At 31.4% G+C, this 15,225-nt stretch overlaps 2 protein-coding genes and 1 non-coding gene across 3 annotated transcripts; all 3 read right to left on the bottom strand.

The window, feature by feature from the left end:
* Positions 1–6: 6 nt before the first annotated feature.
* On the bottom strand, positions 7–167 carry LOC125824709 (U1 spliceosomal RNA). The gene has a single exon (XR_007442789.1). It is a non-coding gene; the product is annotated as a U1 spliceosomal RNA (small nuclear RNA).
* Positions 168–632: 465 nt separating this feature from the next.
* LOC125824383 (uncharacterized) lies at positions 633–5,873 on the bottom strand. Its single transcript, XM_049503754.1, has 3 exons — positions 5,513–5,873; positions 2,053–2,076; positions 633–1,123 (listed from the first exon to the last, which is right to left on the bottom strand). The coding sequence occupies exons 1-3, from the start codon at positions 5,697–5,699 to the stop codon at positions 825–827; spliced, it is 510 nt and encodes a 169-aa protein (XP_049359711.1). The 5' UTR covers positions 5,700–5,873; the 3' UTR covers positions 633–824.
* Positions 5,874–6,513: 640 nt separating this feature from the next.
* LOC125824375 (uncharacterized) lies at positions 6,514–12,153 on the bottom strand. The gene is made up of 10 exons (XM_049503746.1): positions 11,710–12,153; positions 10,963–11,143; positions 10,088–10,221; positions 9,584–9,696; positions 8,902–9,025; positions 8,144–8,299; positions 7,863–8,015; positions 7,339–7,418; positions 6,967–7,016; positions 6,514–6,861 (listed from the first exon to the last, which is right to left on the bottom strand). The coding sequence occupies exons 1-10, from the start codon at positions 12,082–12,084 to the stop codon at positions 6,731–6,733; spliced, it is 1,497 nt and encodes a 498-aa protein (XP_049359703.1). The 5' UTR covers positions 12,085–12,153; the 3' UTR covers positions 6,514–6,730.
* Positions 12,154–15,225: the final 3,072 nt, after the last annotated feature.

The raw sequence follows: 15,225 nt of genomic DNA, 5'->3' as shown, positions 1-15,225 counted from the left end.
AAATTGAAAGAGGCCGCACGGACGCAAACCCCCACTTCCACAAATTGTGACATAGGCTCAACCACTTGAGCCGACCTTAGGCTAACACCCCTCCAAGGTGCAATGAAGGTCACCAGCCTAGGCCATGGACCTTACTGATCATCCATTGCCCCTGTCCAGGTAATTATGTTATTCGGTCGCCCAGTCCAAATTTTATACCACTAACATTTGCTCATTCACTGTTCATATTGGCCGGTGTGGGATTAACTAATGAATATGGTTAATCACATATTATGTAGATGGTTTATCCCAACGTTAAATCAAGAGTCTTCCACAAAATACCATTATTACATGACTTAACTAATCTGTTTAATGCTAACTTTCATACTATTAATAAACCTAAGATAATTTATTCAAGTACATGGAAGGAGAGCCTTAGTGCAACCACTAATACTCACCGAAACCCTGCATGAACACGAACAAACCATACAGCGTACAAGACACACTGTTTCAACTAATTCGAATTCACACCTAAGAGGGCCTACTAAGGTGGGAATGTTTCCCCTCGTGAAAATATTCTCAACTCTCTCATGACTCAAACTCGAGAACGTGCACTAAAAAGGTGTATAACGACATCATTGACAGAGTGAACATCATAGAAACTATAGTGGGAAAGTTTATATTTCATATGATCATGACAAGGTACACAGGAGAGTAAGTAAAGTACATATATTAGATGAAGAAATATGAGCAATTTTGTGCTCATAGAGAGAATACAACTAGCATAAAGCTACAGAGTGGACAACAAAATTTGAGCTAGTGTGATGAAAACTTCATTTTTGTATTCAGTCTTTCCAACCAGCTTGGCGCGCTCTGCGTTCCCAAAGGTTAGTCAACTTCATTTCCTTGGCATACAACACGACAGCTCTTTCTCTCCCAACTTCACAAGTTTCCGTTGTAGCAATGCATTTCTCAGCCTCCTTTTGGTACTCGGTAGCTAACCTCCTCGCCTCCACAAAGGTGATGTTCATATGATGGACGTGCTCCTTGTCAACAGCCTCCTGCAGTTTCAGCTCTTCCGATAATAAATCCACAAACTGTTTCTCCATCTCCTCCTTAAGATCCGGATCATCTTTTCCGCAGTCTGTTGCCAATAGGAAACATTATACGATGTAGCATGTCATGATTTCAACAATCTTTTGCAGATGTTCTAGACTGTTGCTCGGACTATTCAAATATGCCTCCGGGTGTGTGTTGGATCCTCCAAAAGTAGTACTTTTTAGAGGATCCGACACGGGGCAGCAACATTTTTGGAGAGTCCGAGCAACATAGGTTCTAGATAACCAAGCTCCGAAGCAATACATGCAAGAGCAGTATGAATACATTTTTGAGTTTGTAATATGGAGAAGTGGAAGACACGCGGTAAGAGGAAATTACAACAAATATCTCTAAACTGTTTTTGTGACGAGGAACATACTTCTTGCATTGTAAATTACATATAGCATCTGCGAGCACGTTACTTAAACCAATGCAGCTTTTTTTCGTTTTGTTTCCCTTGTCTTTTCCACTCCTGAGACTTACTGGTTTTAGCACTATACACTCTATACTTGTTCATAACCGCATCTGAGGGTCCAAAATATGCTATAGGACGACAAGTTGCCTAAAAGTGTATTTAGGCGACGCATCTATATTAGGCTAATAGTCAGGCAGTGCTTATTTAATGAAGTAGCTTGGTTTAAGATCTAACGAATCGAATCTCAAAGTCAGAACTTACTTAAAGAAAAACTCAAATTCAATTCGATTCGATCAGATCATTCAGGAGGTTTAAGTATCCATCGTCAAGGTGAAATTCAAGTTAGGGAAGTTTATCACTATCATCTAATTAGCCTTCTTCTTAAGGACTACATGTTTTTGTATTCATCAGAAGGCCTTTCAGTATGCATAATCTTAGAAATAATTGTATTAAGGGAAGAAAAACTTCCAAGTTAACTCACGAAAACATGACACAACATTCTTTCTTGAAGAGAAGAAGAAAGGCTAAATAGTGAAGAGGGGTTCGAATAGAAAGCTCACCAGTAATTGTAAGATTCGCCAAGCCTGCACAAGCGGAAACCAAAAATAGGACAATGTTAGCTTAATTGGCATTGAAATTCCATCAACTGCACCTTATACATGATTATCTATAGACACTATCACAAAGAGATGAACTATCGAAAAAAGAAGACATCTCAAAACCAGCAATCAAGCAGCTATGTCACAGAGTTCAGTTTAACAGCTTGACCAGCTATATAAACATGAGTTTAAGTTTTATACACCGTCAATATAAATAATTCTTTACACCATCAGGTCATTCAAAGGTTATCTACACGTAAGCCTCCTTAAAATGTGAGATTTGAAAATAAGATACCTTACCTTTTACAACGGGTAATGATGACCTGATAGTGTAAAAATTATTTACATAGACGGTGCATATTACTTAAACTCTAGAAACAATAACCTTTTCAACAAAGTATAAGCAGCTAATGGTCATTACGATCATAAGCTTCGGAGCGTGATATATGCCCAAGTCTAAAAGCATAAAAGACGGCACTTGCACTATACAAGAATACGAAAGGACAAACGCAATGAAGAAGTCTCCAACAGCCATATAATGTGTTCTCTACTTAAATGTCATTTTAGGATCTTCAGACTCACATAGGGCACAAAATAACATTGCAACACCAAACAGATAAGCGAGTATGCAAGTATCCCATGCGAAAAGGAAAGGATTCCATTCCTAATGTCAGTTTACTAATAAATCACTACGTCCTCATTACATGTTTTATGTAAAGTTTGTTAATATCATTTATTAGTAAAAAAGAACAAATGAGGAGATTCAGTGCTTGGTACTTCTTCAGAATTACCTCTGCTTCTCAAGAAGAATCGAAAAGTTGATCCAGCACGGAGACTCTGCATGGTACTTTTTAAAAAGTACAATGTAGGATGGAAACTTCACGTCATGCTTTTAGAGGTATCGGAAAAGAACATATGCAACAATAAATCTTGCATGTAATTAAAGTTCTACATCCTTCAGCCCTTAGTTTTCAGCAAGGACGGATTCTTGAAACACTATAATAGCAATAACTATGCGTCAACCCAAAACTAGTAGTAGGTATCATCTACACAGATCCTTTTTCACTAAAATTAGAAGGAACTGTTAGTTCAACGGGACAGAAGGATTTCTCTCACTTTCTTCATAGTTAGCTTAATTATAGGGCTAGGAAAGTAGAAACTTGATGTGAGGCTTGATCAATAAACTCCAAAACCATGAAGGAAAAATGTTCTAAGATCGAGCAATAATCGTAAGATTAGCCATTTATTTTACATAAATAATGTCTTTATTCTTTTAGAAGCAAGACCTTCATCCCCACTTTTTGCTAGGCAACAAGTTTTTGATAAGGTGCATGAGGAACAAGATAGTTAATTTTTCTTTTAGGATAAAGAACAAGATACTTAATGAAAGCATTTGTTCATCTGTTTTGCTCCAGTGGGTTTAACCTAAACACAAAAGCAGAATACATCCTATCACGCACCTTCAATTTTTTATCAGCCTCCAGGACTAACCTCCTTTTTTATGAAACCAGCCTCCAAGATTAGCTTAAGGATTACATTGACTAAATACACTGTAGGCAGGATTAAAGAAACATTACTTCCTTAGACTTTAGTATGTTGTTACCACATAAGCAAAAAATCACATATTTACTAAGCTCATCTTTCATTGTTTGCTTAATTATGGGGACAAAAAGGTAGAAACTTAAGGTGAGACTTGATCAACATGCTCCAAAACCAGGAAGGAAAAATTGTAGCAGAGAGCTTTGTGCAAAAGTATGTAGCCACAACTCTCCTATTTCCTCAGAGCGTGTCAATCAAAGTTTCTCTTAAGCTTCTACTAAATCCTATCCGACCTCAATCTTTACTAAGCTCAAGCAATAATCATAAGATTACCAATTTATTTTATCTAAATAATGTCTGATTTTTTTAGAGGCAAAACCTTCATCCCCACTTTAAGCAAGGGGAACAAGTTTTTGATAAGGTACGAGGGGAGCAAGTTCGATATTTGATCAGCCTCGAAGTCTAGCATAACGGATTAGATCATTAGAGTGACCAAATCACATATTGCAGACAGGATTAAATATCCATTCACTTCCTAATCTTTTTTATTTACTTACTTCCACCTAGGAAAAAGTCATGCCTTCGAACACAATCAATGCTGCAAAAGAGATGGACCAGAAGGGTCTTTAGGCAAATCAAATCCAATAACATTGCTACAATCAGCTTTTCACTGACATCTTATCTTTGCAAGAACCAATTGGCTGAAACTTGGCAATCAAAGAGCAGGTTTTTTTTTGCAGCAGAAGATAACAGTGAACAAGACAATTAAGAGGTTACTTAATAAACTCTTCACATGCAATTGAAAATCTACAGTCAATCCAAAATTCTATAACCCACAATCCAACCTCAACCCGAGAAAATACCGAAAACAAGTACTGGTGTCCATATGACAACTCCGGAAATCACAAAAGACAAGATATTAAACTTAACCCTCAAAACTTGCAATAAAAATAACACCGTCCAAAAGAATGAATCAAATAAAGAAAACCAAAAATGTAAACCAAGTTACCAACCTATAAAAAATAGAATCTTTTGATAAGTAAATCATAAAAATAGGTCGAAACTTGGCAATCAAAGAGCACTAGAGCAGTTTGTTTGAAGCAAAAGATAACAGTCAACATGATAATTAAGAGGTTACTTAATAAACTCTTCACATATAACAGAAAATCTACAGCCAATCTAACATTACAAACACACAATCCAAAGGTTAACATGAGAAAAAACCAAATAAGATAAGTATTGATGTTCATATGACAGCTCAGCAGGGACGGCACTGCCGTGAAGTTTCCTGATAGTTTTGGCTCAAATCCAATATTTTATGCTTAAAAATCCACTAAATATGTACAAGTAATTTATCTGGATCCGCTATATTTCTAGAATCTCTTATAGTATTTTGACATGACTTCTTTACTCCTGTTAATTCTTTTTTCTTGAGCCTAAGGTCTATCGAAAACAACCTCTCTACCTCCGTCCTCCCGGTACAGATAAGGTCTGCATACACTCAAAATCTCCCCAGACCCCCCTTGTGGTATTACACTATACCTCATCTAGAATCTAAAACTCATAAACTCGAAATTCTAATTCCCTCTTAGCAGCTCAAAAACCCAATTCACCAAAGACAAGAAGATCCCCAAACTTGAACCTCAAAAACTTACAATAAAGCTAACACCATTCAAAAGAATGTATCAAATAAAGGAACCCCAACAACAAACCTTAAAAACATGATCTTTTTGACAAGCAGAGCATGAAACCAACACCATTCAAAGGAATTAATCAAATAAAGAAACCCCAAAACCAAAAACCAAGAAAACAAACAATATAAACATGATCTTTATTAAAAGTAAAGCATAAAAATAGGATCTTGGATCTAAAAATGACATACCAGGAGCAACTTCAAGCAAGGAAAGAGGAGGAGAACAGTCACATTTACAAGGCATACAAGATTGAGCAGCTTTAACTTTAAGTTTCTTGAACTTCCAATAAATAGCAGGACCAGATACACAAAGAGCAGAAACTACAGCAAAAATTACTAAACAACATCTTAAGCAATTCCCAGATTGCCTTGCCATCTTTCTTTTGCTTTGAGAGCAAATTGGGAATGAGATCTACAAGGCAAAATGGATCTACTATAATGGGGTTAATTGGGTTTTTTCATATTCATAAAGATGTTCAGCTGAAAATAAGTGCTGATTAATTAACTAGTACTGCTACTTTCCATCTACTTTCTTGAAGGTCTTACAGTAAAATTCTCACTGTTTTTTTATGTTTTTTTTTTTTTTTTTGGTTGTCGGTAGTTGTTCAAGTCGACACTTGGATTAACAAGATTTCTGAAAGTCCACCGTCAAGTTCCCCTTATTCGGTATTGTATTTAAATTCGATTAAATTTGAATATTGCATTGCAAGATTAATATTTTGGAGACTGTTTCTAATAAGAATTCTTTTCATTTTTAAGGTTTGAATCTAAATTTTGTATTAAGAATGGAGTCATCACAACCATTTCAACATGACGAATAGTTTTTTTAACTTTATTTTCAATATTCGTTATTCATATTTGTACCTTATTAGATTTGGATTCACGCATTGCATGTTCTATTTTATGGGAATGATACTTCCGACAAGATTTTTATTTTTATTTTTTAAGACTCGAACCCAATATCTCATATTAAAGATGAAGGTATTTCAACAATTTTGACATACGCCGTAGTTCTTTTTCTTTTTTCCTTTCATATTCAATATTTGTATAGATCAGACTAAATTTAAAATACACATACATGATCCATTTTTTATAACAACATTTTCAACACAATATTTTCTTTTCAAAAATCTCATATTAAAAATAGAGGAATCTCAATCCTAGTCCATCACAATCAATAGTAAAGTAACGAAAATTTAGATAAGTACTTATATTCAAAATATATACCTATGAAAAATAATTTTTAATATATATATATTTCGTAAATATCCTTTTTCAAAAGATTAATTTATAGAAATGAAACCCAAACTAATATAAATTTTTTTATGACAACTTTTTATTTTCTTCCACAATAATGTCCAAAGTTACATGATGTGTCTAAAGTGACACTACATATTCATATTATATCTAATTTTGTTTGAGATCTTTGTAGTACTCTTCTAGCCACTTTTCAATAATAGCCACTTCTTGCTTCCTTTGCATAATTAACCAGTCTGGGTCATTCTTTGTCTCTGATCTAAAGTCAACATGGTGTGCACCTAATTAATTACAAAAAAAATAATATGAAATCAGTATCAATAAAATAAATCAATATCTCTAAGTTTAATTCAATTAAGATGATGATATACAGAAGCATATTATACCTTTCTGAGTTACCAAAGCCACAATGCTAGACGATATATTTTTCAATACACTGTCATAAAAAGGAGAATGGAAACAAAAAGAATCAATTCGTGTATTACTGAATAAAGATGAATTCAAAATTTAACGTTCGCAGAATGATAATGAATGTGTTCTTATTCTATTAATATATTATTTTAAAAAACTCTCATATGTATACGTTTCAAATTAAAACCTAGTTATCAATTATAGGAGATAACTTGTCTTATTTTTCATGTTACTAATTCTATTTTTGATAGACGATAACCAGTAATTATCTTTAAGTCAATTGATAATATAAAAATTATTTATATTGTCAGTATAAATAAAAAGTTATAATTCTCTCATTAACTTACCCTCCTCTGCTCCATGGATCTTGCATTCCATTAGAGAATATCATGTTGCTTCCAAATCTCTTGAGGACTTGCTCAATTCTCTGAAATTGTAGACAAAATTTAGATTCTCATTATCATGAAACCAAAAAAGATTCAAATTAACTTTTTAATTTATTTTTATCTGTCATTCGATGTTTATATGGAATTCGATTAATCCAGACTTGAGTGGAAAGGTCCTACTTGGGTAAATCATTTCAAATCAAAAGTGACTCAATTTCAAGGGTACAAAATCGAAAACTCTAATTATAAGGATGGAATAGTTGTACATAACATTTGCACATGTATGACAACACAAATTATAATATAAAAAAAGGTGGAGTAATAAGTACTCTTCCATCATTAAATAGAGATTCAGGTTCGAGCTTGGATGTGAAGTTGTCGGGTATGTCATGGAGCACTTTACCCCTAGAGTCCGAATCCAAATTTAATCAAACTTCAATACGTATGTATATCAAATACCAGATGGAAAAATAATGAAAACTCACATAGCCACCAAATTCAGTAGTGATCCAATGTGGTCTAGGTTTTACTCCATATTGCTTCTTACAATCTTGTGAGAATTCCTTGTAGCTAAAGGAAGATGGAGGAAACATACTTTCATTTGAACAAGTCATTGGCATAACCATTTCTGTACATGCCTGAAAACTCACAAATCACAAAAATAAACAAACAAACAATTAGATATGTTAAGTTTAAATTCTGAATCTGTCACTGACACGTATACGAAGGATAAATAAAAAGTGTATTATGTGAAGTTGTTATGTACCTGCCAGTCCCAACCATGAAGACCATGAGAATCAGTACCACCTTCTAAATTGAAACATTTTTCTGTTTGTGTATAATTGTAATATAAACTTGCTGCAGCAAATGCCTTGCTAAGCTTTGAAGCTCCTTTTGGCAATCCATCAATTATCTTGCACATCTTAATTTTTAAAAAAATTCAAAAAGTCAAAATAAAGAAGTAAACGCACAAAAAAGTCAAAAATAAATAAATAAATTAACATTTAGTGTATATATACGCATAATAGAATTGTCTATCTACACGGTAATTTATCAGTTGACATCCTTTGAATAAGAGTGGCTTCCATTGCAATCAAGGCACTTACAAAGTCGATCCTTACGAGTAAATCTCTATAATAAACAGGTCATTATTACAAATAAATAATTCGTAACAAGTAAAGTGATAAAATAATAACTAATCTATTATATTATGTTAATAATATGTTGAGCTACACTAATCAGGTGAACAATCTTTATATTGTCACTATATATAATCCAAAATCCAACAAAAGAAGAACATGCCATAACTCACCAAGAAAATTAAAAAATTGTTTATTTGCAAGTAATATTCAATTGACACCTCTTGAATCAGAGTGGCTTTCATTTTATTTAAGGCGCTTACTAAATCGATCATTACAAGTAAATCTCTATGATAAGCATGTTATTAATTACAGGTAAATCATTTGTAACTCATAATAAACTAATAAAAATAATAACTAATATAATATGCTATGTTATGTGTACCTCTTCAACTGGAAATGCTGGCAATGGCATCATAAAGTTAGCCTCAGTAGGATAATTCACCATTGCTGTGTATACAAAAGCTTCCCATAGCCAATCTCTAGCTGAATAAACTGAATGTAAAGCCCTGAAATTTATATATAATAGTAAACCATATCATCTTTTAACTTCATCGGTGCAAGCTTGTTTACACTATCGGTCTCAAGCCTTTATTTGTAGCAGAATACTTGTCATTTCAAGATGCATCCTCATAAATTTATCATGTTGATGATATGATATGAGCTTAAATGACGAAATAAGGATTCATTTAGTTGTTTTCAACTTATTATTGGGACTGAGGCATAGTTGTTATTATAACCAAAAGTCATCTTTATATATATATATATATCAAACCATATCATCTTTTAACTCTGTGTGTGTGAGCTTGCTTACATTATTTGTCTCAACCTCGGATAAAGAAGGAAGGTTGCAATAAGCAAGCAGGCAACGTAAAACTTGTCAATATATATATATTCATGATGAACCTTTATAAATTTATCATATTGATAATATAATATGAGCTTAAATGACGAAATAAGGATTATAAAGTCGATTCTAATTAACTTATTTGGGATTGAAGTGTAATCATTATTGTAATTAAAAGTCAGTCTTTTTATTTTATTTTGTTGTACTATGAGAGACTTACTTGCAAGTTCTGAAAAGTTTACTAACTTCAATCAATCCATCATCATGTGTTGATAATGCATCCAACTCTGCCCAACTCCCCTTTATCACTTTATAACAATTCAAGCTTGCATCCTATTTTATGAGGAAAAAAATAAAGATAATTAATACTAGTAATCGTTCATAATAAGTGAAACTCTTAATCTTAAAAAAACAAGACAAATTATCTGTTATAATAGGTTGAAAATACGAATAGCGTAAAAAATCATTTACACTTCAATAGAGGTGGATACAAATGGTTTAGTTAAATTCAGATTGCTTTAATTTGCCGCCTTTATACTGTTAATGTGCGTCAAGTCCTATTCTAAAAGGAGCATGCATGAGTTGGGATCAGTGACACATACATAATTTTCACTGATGGTTGGGCCGTGGCTCATCATGTATAATACATACATAAAAAGATATATATGATATACTCCATAAAATGAAATTGATCTATCTATTCCTAAGGCTTAGTATCACAAACCTTGAAATCTTGGGAAACAGCATCATAGAAGCTTGACCATGGTGTGATTTTGTCAAATTGCAATATTGGTGCTGAAGATGCCACTGCACCAATGGCTATATGTGGGTACTTCAGTCTAAACCAAGCAGCCAACACTGATTGACCAAAAAAACAAAAGGTCAAAAGTGGAAAGATAAACAAACATTTCCTCATTTTACTTTATGTGACACAGTTTAAAGTACAAGTGTCAAATTGACAATAGTGGAATATATAAATGCATTATTGGATTATGTACAAATGACAAACCCGATTTGACAATAATGGAATATATAAATGCATTATTGGATTATGTACAATTGACAAATCCTATTAATTGGACATTCAAGTTATCAAGTAGGTTCATTTCATGTAATGTCATATCATTTCCATCTATAATACTCATATACCAAGGGAAAATAATTTATTCTTGTATTCTTTTTTTAATATATATACATCTTGTATACAATAGCAAATGCAGTAATTAAGTGGAAGAAAAGTTGTTTAGCAACCATAGAATGTAAGTTCTCATGATTAAACCAACCATAGAAACTTTCTCACTTAAGTATTACTTTTCTTCATCACGTAAGGGGTAGTTTGGTTCATAAGATAAGGTGACTAGGTGAGATATTTCACGATATATATATTACGTTTGAAATAAAATTTATACTTTATTTGGTTGAAGATATAAAGTTTTTCTGGAATAATTTTAATTTCAAACGTAATTTTGTATATCCCTTCTTATCTCATCCAACTAAATTAGTCTAGGAAGTATAATTTCAAAATTATAAGTTCAAGATAACTTAGTCCGTGAACTAAACGACCAGTTACTTTTTTTTTCTTCAATTTTAATTACTTACTTCCTCCATAAGAGCCACCAAAAACCACAACAGGTGATGAATCAGAAGAAAGATTTTGCTTCAAGCTCCTAATGAGAACAGCATAATCAGCCAATGCTTGTTGTGAATTCAAGTATCCCAAAGTCTTTGCTGACTTGTAAGAATTATTTCCAAATGGCATTGAATCTCCATAAAACCTATGCTAAAATATTCCAATACGAAAAAAATAAAAAATTATCAATTTCATCCCACTAAAAAGATAAATAAAAATAAAATGGAAAAGAGTCCGAAATACAAAATATCTTAATTTTATCATCTATTATGCCTTAGGTCAATGTATGCTCTTGTTTCATATTTGTACAAAATTCTACTGTGTTTGGAGACAATGACAAAAATATTTACCAAAAAATTCATCATTTACTATATAAACGTAAAAAAAAAAAAAAAAAAAAAGACTTAAATATACAACTTGATTTCTGACAAAGGAGATTCAAATGAACCTTCTTTCCGTCCCTTTAGCTCTTCCCCTGGTTGGAGAGCTTTGGTAACATAAAAGATAATAATCTAAATCACAATATAAAGTAAATGAATATTTTGAACCTTATTCAAAGTATTTTAACTCGTGGAATCTACTGGTTAAATTAATTCCATTAAACAAAAAAAGTAGGTAAATATAAGACCATTTGCTGATAATAAGGGTATGAACGACCCCCTAAAAAGTGATTAAGTGTAATAATAAAAGAATTTTCAAGATTAATTTACACGTACTTCAATGAAGACTAGGAGAGCATTGAACTTCGGAGCAATATCAATCATGAATCCGGTGTTTACAGCAAACCAATCAATATTCCCTTCATTGCCAGTGTATACAAAGATGGGCCCTCCTCCTTCTTTATGCCAATATTGATCATTTATGAGATACTTTTGATAAAATACTTTAGAACTCCTTGGTAGAAAAGTGAAATGATCAAGAATTTGAGGGAAATAATGAGTTTTAAAGGGTATTTTTGTCTTTTCATCATGTTTCTTTACTAGTAATGAAGATTGGTATGTTCCTGGAAGATAAATTGACTTAATTTCTGAAGCTCCAACAGAAATTATGAACAATATAATCAAGAAAATGTAAGAAGAAAAAGAAGCCATAGATATTTATTTTTTCTTAGGTTCTTGATGAAGATGATAATGATTTATTTATTGATCACCTTGTGACTTATGTCTTTTTCTTAGGCTAACTTTTTATGATGTGTATACTGAAAAAGCTGTTACATAAAGTTTGTGGTATTTTTTGGATGATTGTGAATCATTCTAAGGCTTTTTATATCACTTTAGGTTATATACATGAAGAAGGATAAGGGGCATATATTATTTGCTTTGGGGTCTTAATTAAATCGTATTCATATTATTGTTTTCGATTTTTAAAATCTTATTAATCTAGATTTTTGATGAATAAGCCTGTTAAAAAAAACATAAAATCTCTAGACTAAAAATATTATTTTTCTATAGTTTTAAATCTAAAGCATCTGATTAAGTAACGAAAGAATTTTAATCACCATATTACACCTTTTAGTAAGTAAATATGTATGATTTTGCTTAAGCAAAGGTTGATCTTCTATCATCTTGACTTATAAATGAGTACTTTGAATCCAAGTTCATGATGGTAATTAAGATTTTGTCCTAAATTAATATCCACATTATATTGTTTTCAAACAGTATTAACCTATTATATATATATAAAATATATTTTTTTGGAAAATTTTTATATATGGCTCACATAGATATAAAATTGTGATGACACCCTTTACCAAAGGGGTCAATGACATTAATTAGTATGTCATATTTGTAGCACAAAAGACAAAAAAATGATAATTTTGAAGAGTATTATGGGTCCTAGGCCTTTTGTATTATTATAAAATTTTAGCCTCTTGAATTGATTTAAACTATGAAAATGACTTACAATCAAATAGTCAAAGATTCCATAATTAAACCTAAAATAATTGCTCAAAATTTATGCTTTTTCAGGCTCTAATTTTCAGTTTAGACCTTTTTAGGGTACAATTAACATAATAACAAGAAAATTAAGGGACTATGACATTTGTGAATAAAATAATTCATTGGTCTTAACACCCATTGACACTATTTATCAACATGCCAAATAGGACATTTTATCCACAAACACACATAACAATGTCACAATCTATTTTTAAAATATGATATAATGATGTGTCATGCATAATTATTTTAGGCTAGTTTGGTTGCATTCATAAAATGGTATATATATAATTTACCTAGAATTCAATTTTAGTTATGCAAAATGCAAATAGTGTTTGTCTAAATTAGGCAAAAATTTATATCTCATGAAATAAAGATGAGATAGAATACATGAATTAATATTATATGTATTAAAACAATTAAGACTACTAATAATCCTTTGCAAGTTGCAACTCTTTATAATGTAAGCATTAGGGAAGTCAGGATCCTGCTATATGTTAATTTATTTAAATTGATATCCTATAGGCTATAAAAGCGATCTTTTAAAATTAATTATTGTATATGAGAGCTTCTTGTTAAGAATGAAAAAGTACTTATCATTACATCACAACTCCCCTCATTGGTGATTGAAACTTCAAGGGCATCACAAACTACAGTCAAACCTCTTTATAACGATGTCGTTTGTTTAGATATTTTTTGATTGCTATAGAAAAAAGTTATTATAGAGAACATATAATATAACATAAGATGAAAAATAGGTTCCAAAGTAAACATGACCATTACTCTGAAATATCGTTAGAGATGATGATCGTTATAGAAATGTCTATAATATTATAGTTTGGTATCTTTCATAATTTTGGGGCTTTGGCCCAGATACTGATGATAACTAGTTGGGCCTCTGACCAGCCCAAGCCCGCTAATAATGGGCTCGGAAGGTAGAGATCAGATTGTCCTTTCTCAGCCCACTTTTAAATCATTTCTCTATTAGCACATAAAAATAAAATAAAATAGACTAAATTTGTAAAAAGTTATATTTCATCTAATTATTTTAGTAGGCGTTTGATTAAGGTTTGGTTGAAATTTAAAAGAGAAAAACATTTGAAGTCGAAACAAAAAAAAATCTATCTAGAGATAGAGGTGTCAATTTGAATATGTCAATATTGTTAAATTTGCTTTTATACTACTTAGAAATTGTTTATTTACGTTTACACCTTGTGTTTATTCATATATTTGTGTTATAATAAAGTATCTCATATTTTTTCTTGGGTGGAATTCCTTGAATTCGAACAAATCATCGTACCATTATCAACGAAGTTACAATGTGACGCGTGTCTCAACATGCAAAATACTTAGAGAAAAAATTTACCGATTTATTTTCTTAACATAATTAAGAATTACTATTCGGTTGAAGTTCAATTTAAGTATTCTTTCTTATTGACTAAATATACCTATAACTTCTTAAATTTGTTTAATGCATCTCATTTAAACACTTGATTATGACTTGATTTGATTAAAAACTTAAATACATGTGTTTGCAACAAATTTTAAAGTAACAAAAAATAAATGACAATCACAATAAAATAAGAAAAAACATAACTTTATTGATAAATATGCGGGTACAATTTTGTTCCTCCCTTGATTCTACTCTCCTAAGATTTATCCATGATTCGAGAGCCGTTAGTGGCATATTTCTCAAAACTAGGATGATTTAGATTTGACCTTTATATGAGTATTTCATGACTTTTGTGGAATATTCGAGATCTTGATCTTTAAAAATACCCAAGAGTTTATAGAATATTTTGAGATGTCTTTTAAGGGAATTTAGTATCCTTTATATAGACATAAACTAGGGTTTAGGGTTGAGTAGCCTTCAAAAATTCTAATTGAAACTGAACACATCTTCTAGAATTTCAATTTAAATTAAACTAGAGTCTGCAAATTTTCAATGTCTACAACATGATAAAAAGTTCTTTGTCATCTTTGATTCAAACTTATGCCCTTGTGTTCTCAAGTGCATCTTAAATAAATAAAAGTTAACACATATAATTAAATGATAACAATATATTTTAAGTAATTAACTTATTTATTTATAAAATTGGTGCTTAAGAACATGTACAAATGCTTTTTCGAAATCTAAGTCTGGACATATATTAAAAATTATTCAATGAACACATACTATAATTAAGTGTTTAATAAATACAATCGATTTTTAAATAGTAAATGAGCATATTTTAACCCTCTCCTTTTGTTTTTCTTCATAATTTCAATTGACCAATATTCTATTTCTAACCCCAT

This window comes from Solanum verrucosum, unplaced genomic scaffold, assembly GCF_900185275.1.
Source record: "Solanum verrucosum unplaced genomic scaffold, falcon-dt-bn FXZP01000022.1, whole genome shotgun sequence".
NCBI classification, from domain to species: Eukaryota; Viridiplantae; Streptophyta; class Magnoliopsida; order Solanales; family Solanaceae; genus Solanum; species Solanum verrucosum.
This window is presented reverse-complemented; position numbering and strand designations above follow the sequence as displayed.

What these genes read in the sequence shown, in the direction of transcription:
- LOC125824383 (XM_049503754.1), bottom strand. Translation starts at nt 5,699, where the DNA reads ATGGCAAGGCAATCTGGGAATTGCTTAAGATGTTGTTTAGTAATTTTT. An exon ending in CTTGCTTGAAGTTGCTCCTG is followed by an intron (nt 2,077 to 5,512) that starts GTATGTCATTTT and finishes CCGCTTGTGCAG; the next exon opens with GCTTGGCGAATCTTACAATT. An exon ending in GGCGAATCTTACAATTACTG is followed by an intron (nt 1,124 to 2,052) that starts GTGAGCTTTCTA and finishes TATTGGCAACAG; the next exon opens with ACTGCGGAAAAGATGATCCG.
- LOC125824375 (XM_049503746.1), bottom strand. Translation starts at nt 12,084, where the DNA reads ATGGCTTCTTTTTCTTCTTACATTTTCTTGATTATATTGTTCATAATT. An exon ending in CTGTTTCCCAAGATTTCAAG is followed by an intron (nt 9,697 to 10,087) that starts GTTTGTGATACT and finishes CTCATAAAATAG; the next exon opens with GATGCAAGCTTGAATTGTTA. An exon ending in GATCCATGGAGCAGAGGAGG is followed by an intron (nt 7,017 to 7,338) that starts GTAAGTTAATGA and finishes TTTTTATGACAG; the next exon opens with TGTATTGAAAAATATATCGT.